A 15575-nucleotide genomic window follows, 5' to 3' on the forward strand; every position below is an offset into this window, starting at 1 on the left:
TGCTTTGGATAAAAGTGTCTGCCAAATGAATAAATGTAAATGTCATAACTTGCCTACATTATAACTTTAGTGAACATTCAAATGAATTGTAACAAATAAATAAAAGTCAATCTAAGAAAAATGCGGTATAAGATATAGAATTATAAACGGAGATTGTCCCGTGAAATATATCGTTACATGATAAAAAATGACTCCTTCTGTGAAAGCGAATTTTGGTCATTCCACTCATCCCTAGATTAACAGTAAATACATGAAAAGATGTTTATCCTCTATATCCTCTTAATGATTAATATTGTATTGTTATTGTGAAAAATCTCTATGATATCAATTGTATTTTTTAGGCGTCAACGAGAATTGATAGAGAGCAAATGGAAGCCCTTCTTACGTCCTCTGCCCCTCGGATATTTCTTCTGAGAAAAAGAGTCAGAGATGTCACAAATGTCGCTGTCATTAGTTTCAGAAGAGATGTCAACAATGTCTGGAAAGTCAATATTATTGACGATCTAAATATGAACTCAAACATTTCTCATCACATTTACCCAAATCCATATTATTTGACCTCGGCAATCTACGTTCATTTTACACCTCCGTACTCTTCATATATCTGAAGGATTGTCTCATTTGTCTGTTTTAAGAAATTTTAGGAGAAACATCTGACACTGTGTTGATCCTTAAATGAAACGCTTAACTCCATTAAATCTCTTGAGCTATAAAAGACTATCTGCTGTGCAATAAAAATGTCTTTTTGCGTGTGGTTTTAAATGCAGCTATATTTCATTTGAAATAATATGGCCCTTAAAACATTGAAATATTTTATTTCCCAAAATCCTGACGAATACACTTACATTCATCAGTTTCAAGAACGTACCGAATTGCTCAAGTGGGGTTTTCCGTTTTTTCTTCATCTGTTTTATTTACCCACTGGAAAAAAGCCCTTGGAAGGGATGCAGCAGTAAAGAGCATGCTTAGGAAGCAAAAGCGAGCGTGTGGCAGTGAGAATCAAGAGGAAGAGAAATGTGCAGCTGTAGGGGGGAGGGTCAGCAAAGTGCAATGAGAGGGGGATGGTGATAGAGAGAGAGGAGCGAGAGACATAGACCTCCATAGGGAGAGAGGGAGTGGCGGGGAAGGCAAGCCAGAACGATACGGAAGAAGTTGTCATCAAATAGGACATGTAAAAAAAGACATTTGACGATGGATGCATGGCCTCCTAAAAGTAAACCAGATCCATGCTATCGCAATAATGCTGGAAAACCAGGTGCAGGGGTAATGCAACAATGTCAGAATCCTGCATCCCTGCCGACGGCCCATCTGTGCTAGGGATGGCCGATGGCCACAGGCATCAAAATCTCGAACCTCCGGTTATGCCATTAGCCTTGTTATACTAGATTAGGTGCTGTTGACAAACATAAGGAACGGCGAGAAAGGGTGGAAAATGCGATTATATTTCCGAAGTGGACGCAAATTACATTCCCTCACATTCTAACACCGTAGATTCTTTCAACAGAGTGGTGCATTCTGGGATAAAAGACATTTGAGGGGTTGCATTTGTAAAGCAACATGTTCTTCTAAAAGACAGCTTTACGGAGAAAGAGAAAAATAGGCAGTAATAGAGAATGACGCATGATGCATTCAGTGCATGTGTTGTCTCTTAGAGGTACATGATGTGGTTTCCTTTCCACCCAAGGGACGGGGTTATCCCCAGTTCAACTGTGCCATAAACCGAGCCTAATAACAACAGACCAAAGGGACGGAGAACAAGCTATTAAGTCCTTTGTCAAAGAACCCAAACCATATATATGTTAATCCAAAGAACATCTACAACAGGAGAATGCAGTCAAAAATCAATCCATGGAGATGTTACAGGAAGCAGTCTAAAATGCCATAGACGAAGCTACAATTATTTTCATTATAGGGCTACAAAACATCTTCATAAAAAATAAATACAAAAAAATAAGTTAAATAACGAGTTCTGCGTAATAAAGTGTAAAATGCAGAAGTGAAGTTTTTATATTCAGATTACTGTAATGGTTGAAATAACAGCAGGGACTATATAATATAATCTTACAAACGGTGAGAAAGAGATTTACGGATAATACTGTGCCTGTCAAATATTTTTCTAGCAAGGCAACTAGACCAAGAGAGAGCCACAGAAAAAAAACTATTCTACAGTGTAATAGGACAGAATGATATGATATTATTTTTTTTTGTCGATGCCGTTTGCTATGGAACCAATGTTATCTGACAAAAAACAATTTGTCAATTTAAAACCATTTTATTTTTTACCTTTTTTAATATAACATGCTTATATGTAAAACAACCTAGAAAAGGTCAATTTAGATCAACTTTTCCTGACAGTGTTTTTGAGGTCCAGAATGACAAAACTATTTATTTTGTATAAAACAAACAAATGTCTTAAGAAAAGTGAATTTTAGAACACATAAAAATGTTAAGTGTCAAGACACGTGTCTAAAAAGTTCAGAGAGCCGCAAGAGTTCATATTTTAGGGCGAGACTGAGACTCTCACACCATTTATAAAACTGCTTTCGGTTTTCTCATCGAAATAGCCTTTTATCACATTACCCAATAATGACAGCAAACCACTGGAGAATAAACGACAAACACCCTGACTCATCCAACGTCTGCAGTCAATTTACAGAAGAAATCCTTCCATAACTTTTTAAATCATATCAAATCTGACAGATATAATAAAATAGCCGTCGGGTTGTGTTTTTGTGGACAGGACAGAATGAAGTTAAATCACCGCAGGTCAGCGTGTGATGAATTTTAAAGGCCATGCTGTTATTACCCTGGCTTCAGTCTAAGCAGCTTGATGCGGGATGCTGCTTACAGATTATTTTGCTTTAAAAAAGTCAATATTGGCAACATTCAAGAGTTTATTTTCCTCAATTCAATTTGTAGCTTTCTACTTTTCCTCAAAATCAGGTCCATGTTTACCTTGAGGAAACGTTTTGTGTAGTTCTAAAGAAGAGAAAAGGAAAAGCTAAATGAATCTATTTCATAATGAATCAATATGATGTAACTGACAAATGTTCTCACTTAACAATTCCTCCGTTAATGCAAAGACTGGAAAGCTCTTAATGATGGGCAATCATAAACACATTACTCCAGTGGTCCCCCAACCATGTGTGTTCAGAACAATGTTAAAATGATAACCTGGAATTTTTACATAAATCAACTATTTATTCTTTAAAATGTACTTCAAAATTAGTTTTTGATTTAAACAAAACTAGTTCATTTAGATCAAGATTTAGATTTAAGGTTACCTGACAACACGCTCCATTGCAAATTAAAATAGATGAATCTTAAAAAACTTAAAATGCTGATTTGAATGAATAAAATATGTTTCTTGCTAATCATACAAAATTATCCAATAACAGTTTATCATGGCTCTGATCAAATTTCAGGATTCCTTCAATACGTTTTTAATATTTAAACGGAAGATTAGATAGATGATGTTTACCTGAAACATTTAAACAGAAAAAACATTGTACAGTTAACGTTATTTAGTGTCAGATCCAATACTGAACAACACTGATTTAAATATAAAAATATATATGTCTTGGCTATGTTATGAGTTTGAATTATGTTTTGGCTTTCTGTCTTTCACAACACATTCAGTCAAGAATTCAGCGAAGACAACAAATAAACAACATATTTCTTTTTTTAAAGTCAAATGAATTATCGGTTTTGAATCAGTGTAAGGGAGTCCCTCGCTTACTGAATCAGGCGGATCGACTTCACTGAACCGCGACTCATTACGTTGAACTGCAAAACATTTACTGTGCCATGAGAACGTCAAACTCAATCTCTGTGACATCTGTCTGGTTATTCAGTTAAAATGCATATTAATCAAAATATTAGAAATATTGTTTGTAATAATGAAGTTAAAAGAAGCGATAATTAAATAAGTGTTCATTAAATAAGTAACTGGAAATGCTAAGCGGACTCACGATCAGAAGCTGAATCATTAAGTTCTTTACGAAGCTCATCTCTGCATTGGAGGTCTGTAATTGTTATTGCATTGCAAGTTCACTGAGGGCTTTAATATCTACCGACAAGTATTCAGATTGCTTTCACAGCACCAAATTACAATAATGAAGTCAAACAAACAACCATTTAGCTCACTCCCGCTCACCATATTGCCAACTGAACTAAAACCAGATGAAAGAGTAATGTAGCTATTTACAGGGGTGAAAAAAAAACATGACAGCCTATAGGGGGCGCTATGCTGCTCAGAGATCCAAATACCTCTTAAACCTCTTAAATATGATTAACCAAAAAGACTTATAACTCTGTTTCGTTGACGCGTTTCATAATAGTCAATAATGTACTAGAACAAAAAGCCATGAGAGGCTACAAGGTGATGTCACTATAGCTGATTGGTGAGGTTGACTGGTTTTCCATAATATAATAGTAGTTCTTTAAAAGTTGACATCATGCTGTGCTTTATGAGTTTGAAGTTTGACTAGGAGAAACTCTTTCTGAAAAGGAGCTTTAAATGAATTCCCAATAAAACATTCAGACTTCACATAGTACAAAAACCATTAAACTGTATTTGACGATTTCTATTTTGTTGCCCGTTTAGTTTACTTTTGTTCAAGTTGTAGAAATTTGTGTCACCAAATAAACTACGATAAATCCTAAAAAGTTGAACCACTCTGCTAAAAAAAACTGTACAGTCTTAAGTGGAATCATTCAATTGAGTCTTAAGCATCCTCACTACATCACATACCGCTCATCATCTATATGCCCATAGAGTCAACAAAATGAGTTTATGCTACCGACCCAACTGTGAAGTGTCAGCACAAGAAATTCATTTTATAGTATCAGGAAGTGGTTTTACTCATTTCTTTCACATCAGCGAATCTACCCTCCATTAATATACACCAATAACCCCACAACCCCTTAGCCTTAATTTAGCTACCAACAAAATGGCATTTCACTTCAAACTCCATCTGCTACGGCACCTCTGGCCATCACAGCTTCTTCCTTCAGATTCATCATCCTCTTTCCAAGCTGCCTGCACAGTGATTGGCTGAAGGACTTCTCCATTGCATTTCGTTGTAAAATAGCAAGCTCTCACTGTACCAGAAGTGTTTTCTGTTGGTCCGTGACCTGCTGTGACCTCTGTGTCTTGTTGGTTGTTGGGCAGCGGACTTATCGTCATGCAGTTCCCCATCTGTCTATTCTCTATGTGTTATCTACCTAGTTCTGTAGACGGACCAAAAAAGCCTTTAGAGTCATTTTTTTACACATGGCTGAATGGGACGGAGTACGGGTTCCATTAGCACTCAATTATCATTAATATTTAGCACAATGTGTCTGAACTCTTGCTTCTCTGGACCGGATGAGATACTGTGTGCGATCTCTCGGACTCTTGCCTGTTAATCTCAGGTTGCCAATGTTCAATGTCACACCTGATTTCTCACAAAATAATCATTTAGATATCCTGATTAATAAAGTGATACACAAATCATATGTGGACAGCACCAATGCATTGAGATTGAATAATACACTAGTGATAAAACATTATTTACAGCATATGAGGTTATGTGGCGTTCTCTTTGAGGGAACGAATCATGCTAATGAAACGTATTCTATGTCAGTCATCCTCAATTGGCGGATCGTTGCTTTTATTTCAGTTGCTTAAATTGAGGCCACGTCAACACAGCGGAGAATCACACGCGTTCTTACGCACATTTATGTAATAGATCTTTTGCCACTATATCCTATTATATCTTTATCTAACGCCAAGCTGCCAAACGCACTTCATTTTAACCCTTTACGCTCCGTGCGCGCTGCTTCTCTCCCGCCAAAGACGCGCTGCATGAAGAGCAGCAAACATGTGCTCATTTTAACAAAAGTAGTTTGCTATATGTCTCCAACCTTTCGACCAGATTTGTGATATTTCATCTACATTTAGCATTAGCATTATTAGCATTATCGATCAGCATGTAAACATTTGTGACCCTGTGAAAACCCAGGCTAAAGTCTCATAATCAAATGAATTATCAGCATTAGCATTTAGCATTAACAAGCATCACGGATTCCTTTCAAGCATTAGTTCCACTAAGATTTCAGTCTTTAAAATGGCATTATTCAGTCAATATTGAAGATATTGTTGTTATAGTTTCACAGTATATTATGTAGTGTGATTTTATTTAGAAATACTTTTGCTGGGTTTTCACAAGCAGGGTCACATTTTGTACTGAGCAACGTTCTAATTGGGAAATTATGGAAAGGCTAATTTAGTAAGTAAATTTGTTTTCTGTTTATGATGAGAGCATTTTAATTGTTACATTACATTTGTTGTTTGTATGTTGTCAGTAGATTTTTTATTGCAAATATTAGTTATCAGATTTTTATTAAGAGGACATTCCCCTCGCCACAGAGCCTAGATATATGCATACTGTGGAAATCAAAATGTAATAATATGGCCTGATATCCAACTGGGCTAAATTGAATAAATATTTATTTTCAAAAAACATAATGTCTGGACCTCCGTCTGGAAGAAAGTATAAAGACCGTACCTCTTGGAACCTTAATTGAATGACTATCATCTTCTATATAATTTCTATCAAATCCATCACTTTACAACTTTACATGATATTTGTAAAAACAAAACTCTTCACTTTAATTTAACAACATCCAGCAAAGCAACGACATCCAGACAGATCGTGCCGTGGAGTCGGAGTCTGGCAAACAACTTTTTACTCATCTGACCTATTCTTAACTAATGTGAAAGCACAAAAAATACATTTCTTATAAATTGTGTATCACTTAGTGAAATTAAAGTTCATTTACATTGACAGTTGAATGTCTTCACTAGAGAGAGAGAGAGAGAGAGAGAGAGAGAGAGAGAGAGAGAGAGAGAGAGAGAGAGACATTCAACCTCGTCTCTCTCTCAAGGACAGCACAGTGCACAGCGGAGCACATCAATACGTTGTTCATGTTTAGTAACAGGAGTTTATTTAAAACACTTCTGTGCATATCTCCTCATTTTATCGAGTCCAACGATTAAATTATTTAAAATATAATATAGCATATCGATTTATCACTGACAGCCACCAAAAGAAACCAATGGGATAAGAAATGAATACTAATGAAATCATATGAAAAACTGTACTAGCTAAATGTAGATGACCATTGAAATTCTTCTGTTGGTGTGATCTAAAGGTTAAGGTTGATTTAGTCACATAAATCACATTAAATAATATTTTAGACTGGAATAAAACCAGATCATTTAGTTGTTAAAATTAACATTTGATAAAACAAAATGTAAACCATGTATTCTAAATAAACCTATTAGGGAATGTCTTCATTAAGTGTGGAAAAAATCAATAAATGCAGTCAATATATGAAAAGTTTGGTTCCAACTCGGTTTAAAAAAAATCAAAAATCTTGTTTTTTATTGTACATTCAAATTAATATCAACAAAACTGTAGCTGTTTATTTTTTTATTTAAGCCATAATAACTCAAAAAATACAGCTAACTAACACAATAAAACATTATAACATCATAAAAACATGATCTTTGAACGTTTTCTCATTTTGGAGCCAAACTCTTCATGTTGTGATGTCGAATTAAAACTATGGTCACCTTGAAACATAATGCTAAAGGCTATAAATCTCTTATGAGATTTAACCAAGTTTTTTTATCTATAGTAACCATGTAAGTACTACAATAGTAACCACAATTGTACCATGGTTTCACTACAATAACAATAAAAAACAGTTTAACAACGATGTTTGTAGTCATACAAATATGAATCTGCTAAAAACATGGCAACCACACTTTTACTACAAAAAAACCATGGTTAATTTTCCAAAGGTTGCAATTATCGTATCCATAATGACTTCATCGTGTAAAGTAAGGTCATTCCCTTGTTTGGCTATAAATATGCTACAGTTACAAATGAAACCTAAAATGGAAAAGGGCAAGGTCAGTGAGTTCCGTGATTTATCCTTGATTGTCTCCGCTATTCACAGACACGCGCGCCCTGCGCACGCCCACAGTCACCCGTACATCTCCCTCACCGCGCGACCGATACGTCACAGTGATGCTGACGATTACATAAAATGTGATTACTGCCCAATCACGTCGGATCACATCCGCGTTGAGCTATTAACACCTCTCACGAGCAAGACATGTATGTTGGAAAGCCGGAGTCATTTGGGCGCATCACATATAGCTGCAAATTCAGTCAATCCGATTATCCGTAGATTACAAATCAATGCTATACGTCTGATAAGAAAGGGGTGTTATCAGATGCACCTGGTATGCAGTGGTCTCCGGGGGAATAGGGGAGGTCTCGGGCTTTGGTACAAATTACTTGCGAGGGGCTCACCTAAAGCTGGATAGTAAAAGTGCATCTCTTTATCCAAATGTGTGCAACTTCACAGTTCAACACGAACATGGTAATGTACATCTCTATGTCCATCATTCATTGGCTCCCTCGGAAGCGCATCACACACGCGCACTATTAAGTGCAGTGCACCGGGTTCAGGCGTTTCCTTTAAGATATTTCATTCATCTCCGGCGACGGAAAATGTATACTCGAGCGACGCATTAACGCCTTGAGGCCCACCTTTAACACGGCTTTAAACTAAAAATGATGAAGTCGTTCACCGTCTCTACCATAAATAGAAATACTTTGGCGGCCATGTTGTATCCATTTAGCCCCGTCTGACGATGCATGCAACAATATAGCATCCGTAAACGCATGTCATATGTAATATAGTGGCAAAGAACGGCACAGTGCACGCTGCAATAGTCGCATATCCCACCCGATGATTCAAATGCGTCTGTTGAACGTTACATGCATTCAGGAAGATGTAGTGTGGAGGTGCACAAAATTCCCTGGTGCAGAGCCCTTTTCAATATCTAATAGAGTTAAGAGCGCGTGCCACAGGGAATGCCAATCCAATAGAAATACATGTCCTTTTCAGTCGAAAAAAAGGAATTCATATTTAATCACGCGGCAATCATGGATTTGGACATTGAGACCGTGCGTATCGGTGTTAAGGATAACTGTCCGCAGTAGTCTATACCCTAGATCACACTCCTGGGCGACGTGTATCAACGGTGGTCTCTTTCAATGCATGCTAATGTGGGGGGGCTCTTTTCGCGAATTACGCCATATAACCCGCTTTGATCGATAAATCGATACACCGTCCATCGCGCACGGAACGGGTGTGAGTGTCTAAATTAAAAGCCCAACGTTTGTGCGATACGATGCACAGTTCCATGTGTAATTCTAGTCATCGATAAAAAGAAAAGGGGAAAAGGGAATTTGGAAAAAATGACTGAAAGCGTACCATGCCCATAAATGCTCAACTGTGAGCGAGCAGCAGTCATCTGCTGACGCCCGGTTGCGGTGAGGAGACTGAGAATAAGGGAGGAGATGAGCGATAAGGCATCATCATGGAGGAAACGCGAGAAATGACTTACACTTCGTAGTTCCTGCGTGCGATCCTTCATTTTTCCCCGCCGTGCTGGCCAAAAACGTCGCTTGAGATTTCCGCTGCGTTAATGTATTTATTACCAAGCGTCTGGCTCCTGTCTGTAGTTTTCCACAGATTTGGGTGCTTCTCAACAACGGGTTTCCCTGTTTTCCCCCTCTGCGCTATTTCACGCCCTTTTCCCCCTTTCCCTATTCCTGGTTCAGTGATGGTGCGTCCTCCGTTGCGGTGCAGTGATGCCCCGCAGCGCGCTCTGACTCCAGCACACGAATGCGATTCCGAACGCGGTACTGATGCTGCAAAAAAGTGGTGGGGGGAGGGGAGCGATGCGGAGGGATGGAGCGCGTGTGCGCATGCGCCGCCCGCTCCTCGCCATCCCTTTCGCTCTTTACCTGCCGCCCCTCCCCCATTCCTCTCGCTTTCTGTACAGCGCGTCTCCGCAGCGCGTAACTGCCCCGCGTTTCCCATGATAAGTAGGGAACTGTAGTTTGTTGTAGGCGGAATGAAGAAGGCAGGGGCGGAATTTCGTCTTTTCCACCGGGTTGCACGAACAGAGGAGGTGACGAAAGGATCGACGTGCGTGCGTTTTATTCTGATGCGGGCAATGGGTATGGCGCATTGGAGAACATACTGTTTCAGATATAAACCTATACACTTTAAAAAGACAGCACTTTAAAAAAATGTATATTCTTATGAAGGGTGGAGATATACGGGAATATATGCGCAAGCAATGAAAATTATAACCACGGTTTAATATAATTTTTGGTTTTATTTGTAGTTACCAGACATTTACCACAGCTTAACCATAATGTTTGTATTAAAAGTATGGTAATACAACATCGAAATTGTGTCAAGGAAATCATGCTTACTATATTTTACTATAATAAAACCATGGTTAGTTTTTCCTATGAGTAAACAGTAAAACGTTTTTTTGGATGTCTTGATCACAGACATTTACATTTATAAGCCTCACCGTACACAAAGAAAAATATATGTATGTTAGCCACCTCGATTCAATGCCTTTATTATCACATTTTACTCGATGATATTTCAATCAAATCTGCTGTAGGGATGTTTGGGCTGTTGAATTGAACTGCAGTCTTTTTCCTAAAGAGAGCGCTGTTTGGCTCACAAACCCACTTTGTTTTAAACTTTATTTTAATCTTAGATGATTCATTGACTTGCTAAAAGCATTTGTCTTTCAAACCTATTTAATAAAGATGTTTTGTAAATATAAAAAATATCTATGTAATGTATAAAAAGGTATTGTTACACTTACATAAACAATAACAGCGAATGATGAAATTAAAATGTAACAGGTGCCATTTTGACCTTTTTACATTCAACCTTTTCTATACATTATAATTGAATTGAAACTAAATAGAACACAAAATTGTACAAAAACATAAAATACCTTAATATTTAGACATTACTTTATTTTAATACTGCACACGTCTTAAAATCAAATGGGATTGTTGGCATTTAATGCATTAGCTATAAAAGTAAGATTTAATATTTTAAGGTTATATGTTTAAGGATTGCCCTGCTTTTAATCCAAAATATCTACATTTAATCAAAAACACTGAATAATCTTTTGTCCTCATGGTGAATAATCAACAAAATTATATGTCTGATGAAAAGTATGCATACAGTTTATCACACATTATAATTTTAATATTTTTCCTTATTATGTTTGTATTTTTTCCCTAACACGTTCATTCACGTAATTGTTCATTTATGCGCTCTTATGCGCTTACTTTTCAGAATGCGTTTGGAAAATTGTCAACATACACTTTTAACACTGCAGCAATGAGTTGACGCCTGTGTGTGGATGCCAACACTGTCAAAAAGATAAACGCTGACCCAACTCCACACCAGTCAAACGTTTTTTCTTCCCCCACCAAATGTGCCTCTACTCTAAATCACTGTTCCTAAAACTATATTTCTAAACAAAGCATTCAAAGCATGTATTCAGGAGAAAGATTTTATAAGACTTAACGTTTAAACCTTAGATGTTAACGAACAAGCCCTTCTCATTTCACCCACCACAATTACAACCACTGAAATAAAATATTTTGTCTTTTGTAAAACACTAGAGGGCTTAAACACAATATTTAAGTATTTTAAAAAAGGTTCTTTATTCTGTCTAAAAACATCTGTTGTTTTTCCTTACTACTTGGAAAATGTATCGAAATATACTGGCAATGTAATTTAAGGGATGTAAAGAATTATTATTGCAGATCTTTAGTTCAAGTTATGTAGTAAAATTTGTGTCCTTGTTGTCAAATATTTGATCTATTTTAATACATTAGTTAGCATTTTAAGTTCTAAATCAAGATTTAGATTACATAACAATCAAACGATTATGTTTTTACAGAAAAGTGTTTACAGGAAAACCATTCGATTCTTGGAAGGAAACTGGGTTGAAAGGGTTGTAATCGGTGAGAGTATTGACGCTATCTGGTGCTGGGGCATATTTTTCACAGTATGAACCTGCTAGACTCGGACCGCAAATTGCAGTAATGGAGACCAGAAGAGTGCCATGCTTAAGCCTCATCTGTTTCTTCACGTTGTAGCCTTGAGATGGGACAACAGAAACTTTTCCCAGCAGATCATCATCCCAGCGGTTATCGCGGTCCCACACCTCAAAGTTCAGTGGTCTGAAAAGAAAAAATGATTATTATTATTTTTCACGTACAAAATTAGTCTCTTGTAGGCCAAAAACATTTTTTTTACATTTACTCACTTTCTCGCCGTCAGTTCCACGGTTCCAAAGGTATGCTTATGGTTCCACTGAGGAAAGTTGTTGTTCCAAATCACAGGGGTCGTATCTGATGCACCTCCGTAGAATATTTTCACATAACCGTCGGTTTTAGAGAACCAGTCTCCCCACAGTCCTGCGGCGCTCACCACGGTCACACTCAAAGTACCCACTCCTGGTTTGCTTGGACAGCAATTACTATCAATACGTTGATGGCCGCTGCATTTACACGCACAGTTACCGTTACGCCGGCCCACCTTACATTTGGAAGAACAAGAAGTGGATACAGCACTTTTTGTTATGTATGTACTAATGGCCGCCTGTAAACTGGCTTTTCTCTCTGGGTCGTGTGTAACCAGCATGTGCAGTGAGGTCAGCGTATAGGACACCACGCCCGGCACCGTCTTCAACGTCTTGAGCCATGCACCATACCCGCTTTTGTTGCTTGGTGCAAAGAGGATATCCTGAGCCTCGCCGTTGCCTCCCATTATTTCAGTGACTCGGTCAGAGAAAGATGCGCTGAAGCTGTTGCCCCTCTCTAGTTTTTTCTGTTTGGCTTTGCAGTAGCTCATCGCTCCGCTCACCTTCACACCCTTTATGACTGCGGACGCCTCTGCCGATAAGCAGTTGCTCACATCTTGTACCGAAAGTCCTGTCATGGCGACCTTGCAGGTCCTCACGGCGGTGGTTGATTTTACGCGACCACCCAGGTCGACTTGCCGCAGAAAGTGTGTTCCATAGATGGAGATGAAGTGGTTGTAGGCCGCCTCGGACTTACTGTTGAATTGAGGTGGAAGGATGTTGAGGGAACCCTTGAACTCTTTGGTCAACGAAGGTCTAGCGTGGAGACGGAATCTGAAATGAGAACCCAAATTAATTTACTCACTTGTCATTGAAATAATCAGTTACGTGCACAAACGCGCATATATGAGAAAACTTACGAGTAATAGCGACAGGAGAAGGTATGGCTCGTGTAGGAGAACTTGTCCTGAGACGCGTGGCTCTTGGCAAACCTGGAGGCACTCGAATGAGTGCCACCCACAGACACGCCCGCCACCATCGGCACGCTCAAGCCAACCTTCCAGCTCACGCTGGTAGAACTGGCGGTATCTTTAAGCACCGAACTAGCGGATTCGTGCACCTTGGCGCTGAGGCTACGGCGACATCGAACCTTGATACGCCAGTCGACTACGGATGCCGGCAACTTCTGCTTCTTATTGAGTAGTTTGTTGTCACAGAAGGTGCAGTTTCCGTGCTCCCCTCCGGTCATGTAGTTCTGCACGTCCACCACGAAGGCTCCGGTGGTCTTCATTCGTACAATATCGAAGCCCTCTCCTACCAAATTATGCCCCGGTACGAAAGGCAGACTGTCGCATTCGGTGCTGGGGGCCGTTTGACAGCAGAGGGAAAGAGGAAGAAACAGCAGCAGAAGAACTGGAGCCATTTGTGCTGCAGAAAGAGTCTGAGAGAGAAGATGCTGTTAGGTTACAAAAGACATTTTTTCACATTGAATTCTTAAAGATCTTTCCATTTCCAGTTCCTACAGGATATGTATGTGTAATAATTTATACCATTTAATTCAATTGGCAGGCTTTAGCCCTTTTTCAGGAAAGTGATTAAATAAAAGTAAATGACAAAAATTAACCATATGCTGTCTATGTTGCTCATAATTGGAATAAAGTTTACATCATTTCGTAGAAGTTTTGCGTAAATTTCTATGGTTGTGAAAAACGAATCATGGGACACACGAACGACACACGAACATTGGCAGAATATTTTTTTTTTTATTAATTTAATAAAAAGATATTGGTATCTATTGGTCTCTTCTGTATTCTCTATATTATAAAAGCTTTTATCAAATACATTATATGTATAATTTTAACAATTCAATGTTCTTGAATACACAGTACGTTATTTTGGGTTTGAATAAAAGCACCTGTCAGATCAATTGCATAAATGTTGGTGTATTTCAGAAACTAAATACAAACTTAACAATCATCATTTATAAAAGATAACATGCTTAAAACCGATTCATATCTCAGAATTCTCATCTATCGCTGCTGAAAACAAACACTTCATAAGTTTCACTGTCAAGTTCAATTTAAAATAAGTGACCTGTGATGCTCTATAAAGAACGTACCATAATAGAAATAAACAAATGAATTACATAAGCTCCGGCTGAACAGAGATCACAGATCATAGAGCTGCATTCCTCCAGTTTCTATTCAGTGAAATAGTTTGAAGACTTACGTGAACAATTGCAATAAATCATAAAACATCAATCTCTCAAAATGCTCTTTTTCAAATACATGCGCAACACTTACACGAACAATTAACCTGTAAATAATTCTTAATAATAGCATATAATAGAAATAATTAAATAACAGCATGCGTTATACATTTACCCAGTTGAGGTTTTTCTTATCAGCCGTGCTTAAACGGTAGAGCAGGACAGAAGTTTCAGTTGAATAACACCAAAGTTATGAAGAGAAAACGGGAACAAAAAGATCTGACTCAGTAACACCAGGTTGAAACGGTTAGCAGTTCACATCAAGCACAAACACATGAAGTCTGCAAAAAACATCCATCCAAACACACATTTTCTTTTACCCGATGTTTTGTTCAAAGACAACATTACTGTATCCCATATTGTTTGTTGGTCGTTTGCATTTAACGCAAGGGAATCATGACATTGTCTCAATGCCGGGTCATGCTAATCGAGAGCTGATATCAGTCTCCATTCCTTTTTTATTGGTTTGTTTTAATGCATTCAATCGCCGTCTGTTGACCTCCATACTGACAGTGATTGGCATCTCTGGACCTGTGGTCTGTTCGCTCTTATCTACCCTAGATAAAAAGAAAGAGCAAATCATTTGAAAACAGTCAGTCTCTGTATTCTAAGAGCAACTTCATTGGAGACATTTGACATTATAACATTCATGTGACCTAACCACTTTCAAGACTTCAGAATCCATATATAGATTTGCTTTATGTTATTTAATCTTTTCGGAGTTGTAGAGAGAAGCTGAGGTGACTACAGAGGAACAGTGCTGTACGCGCCATTTCTGTAAAGTTAACACCCAAGCATTTGCGAGCCTTATGGTTTCACTCCCAAAACTTTAAGGAATGACAGATCTGTGACAGTTTTTATTTCATTTTAGCTGTGAATAAATGAGCAAAGCATAAGCTCCCAATCACAATTTTAGATGGTTCATCATTAAATCTCCCGGTGTCACCACATTTAAATTGAGGGGAATTTATGTGAGATTACAGTCCATTGAGAAAATATTGCAAATTCAATTTTAAGATTTTTCATATATTATACTATATT

The 15575-nt window shown here is 37.9% G+C and overlaps 2 protein-coding genes across 2 annotated transcripts in view; both read right to left on the reverse strand.

The window, feature by feature from the left end:
• stx1b (syntaxin 1B) overlaps positions 1-9772 on the reverse strand; it is a 31208-nt gene extending 21436 nt beyond the window's left edge. The window contains exon 1 of the mRNA XM_079484608.1: positions 9473-9772. Within this exon, the coding sequence (XP_079340734.1) occupies positions 9473-9502 (30 nt within the window). The 5' untranslated portion in view covers positions 9503-9772. The remainder of the gene's footprint in view (positions 1-9472) is intronic.
• A 464-nt stretch (positions 9773-10236) lies between these two features.
• Positions 10237-13700, reverse strand: prf1.3 (perforin 1.3). The gene is made up of 3 exons (XM_079484981.1): positions 13186-13700; positions 12230-13099; positions 10237-12143 (listed from the first exon to the last, which is right to left on the reverse strand). Exons 1-3 carry the CDS (start codon positions 13686-13688, stop codon positions 11855-11857), a joined length of 1662 nt encoding a protein of 553 aa, XP_079341107.1. The 5' UTR covers positions 13689-13700; the 3' UTR covers positions 10237-11854.
• Positions 13701-15575: the final 1875 nt, after the last annotated feature.

Source organism: Barbatula barbatula (assembly GCF_947034865.1).
Source record: "Barbatula barbatula genome assembly, chromosome: 21".
NCBI lineage: Eukaryota > Metazoa > Chordata > Actinopteri > Cypriniformes > Nemacheilidae > Barbatula > Barbatula barbatula.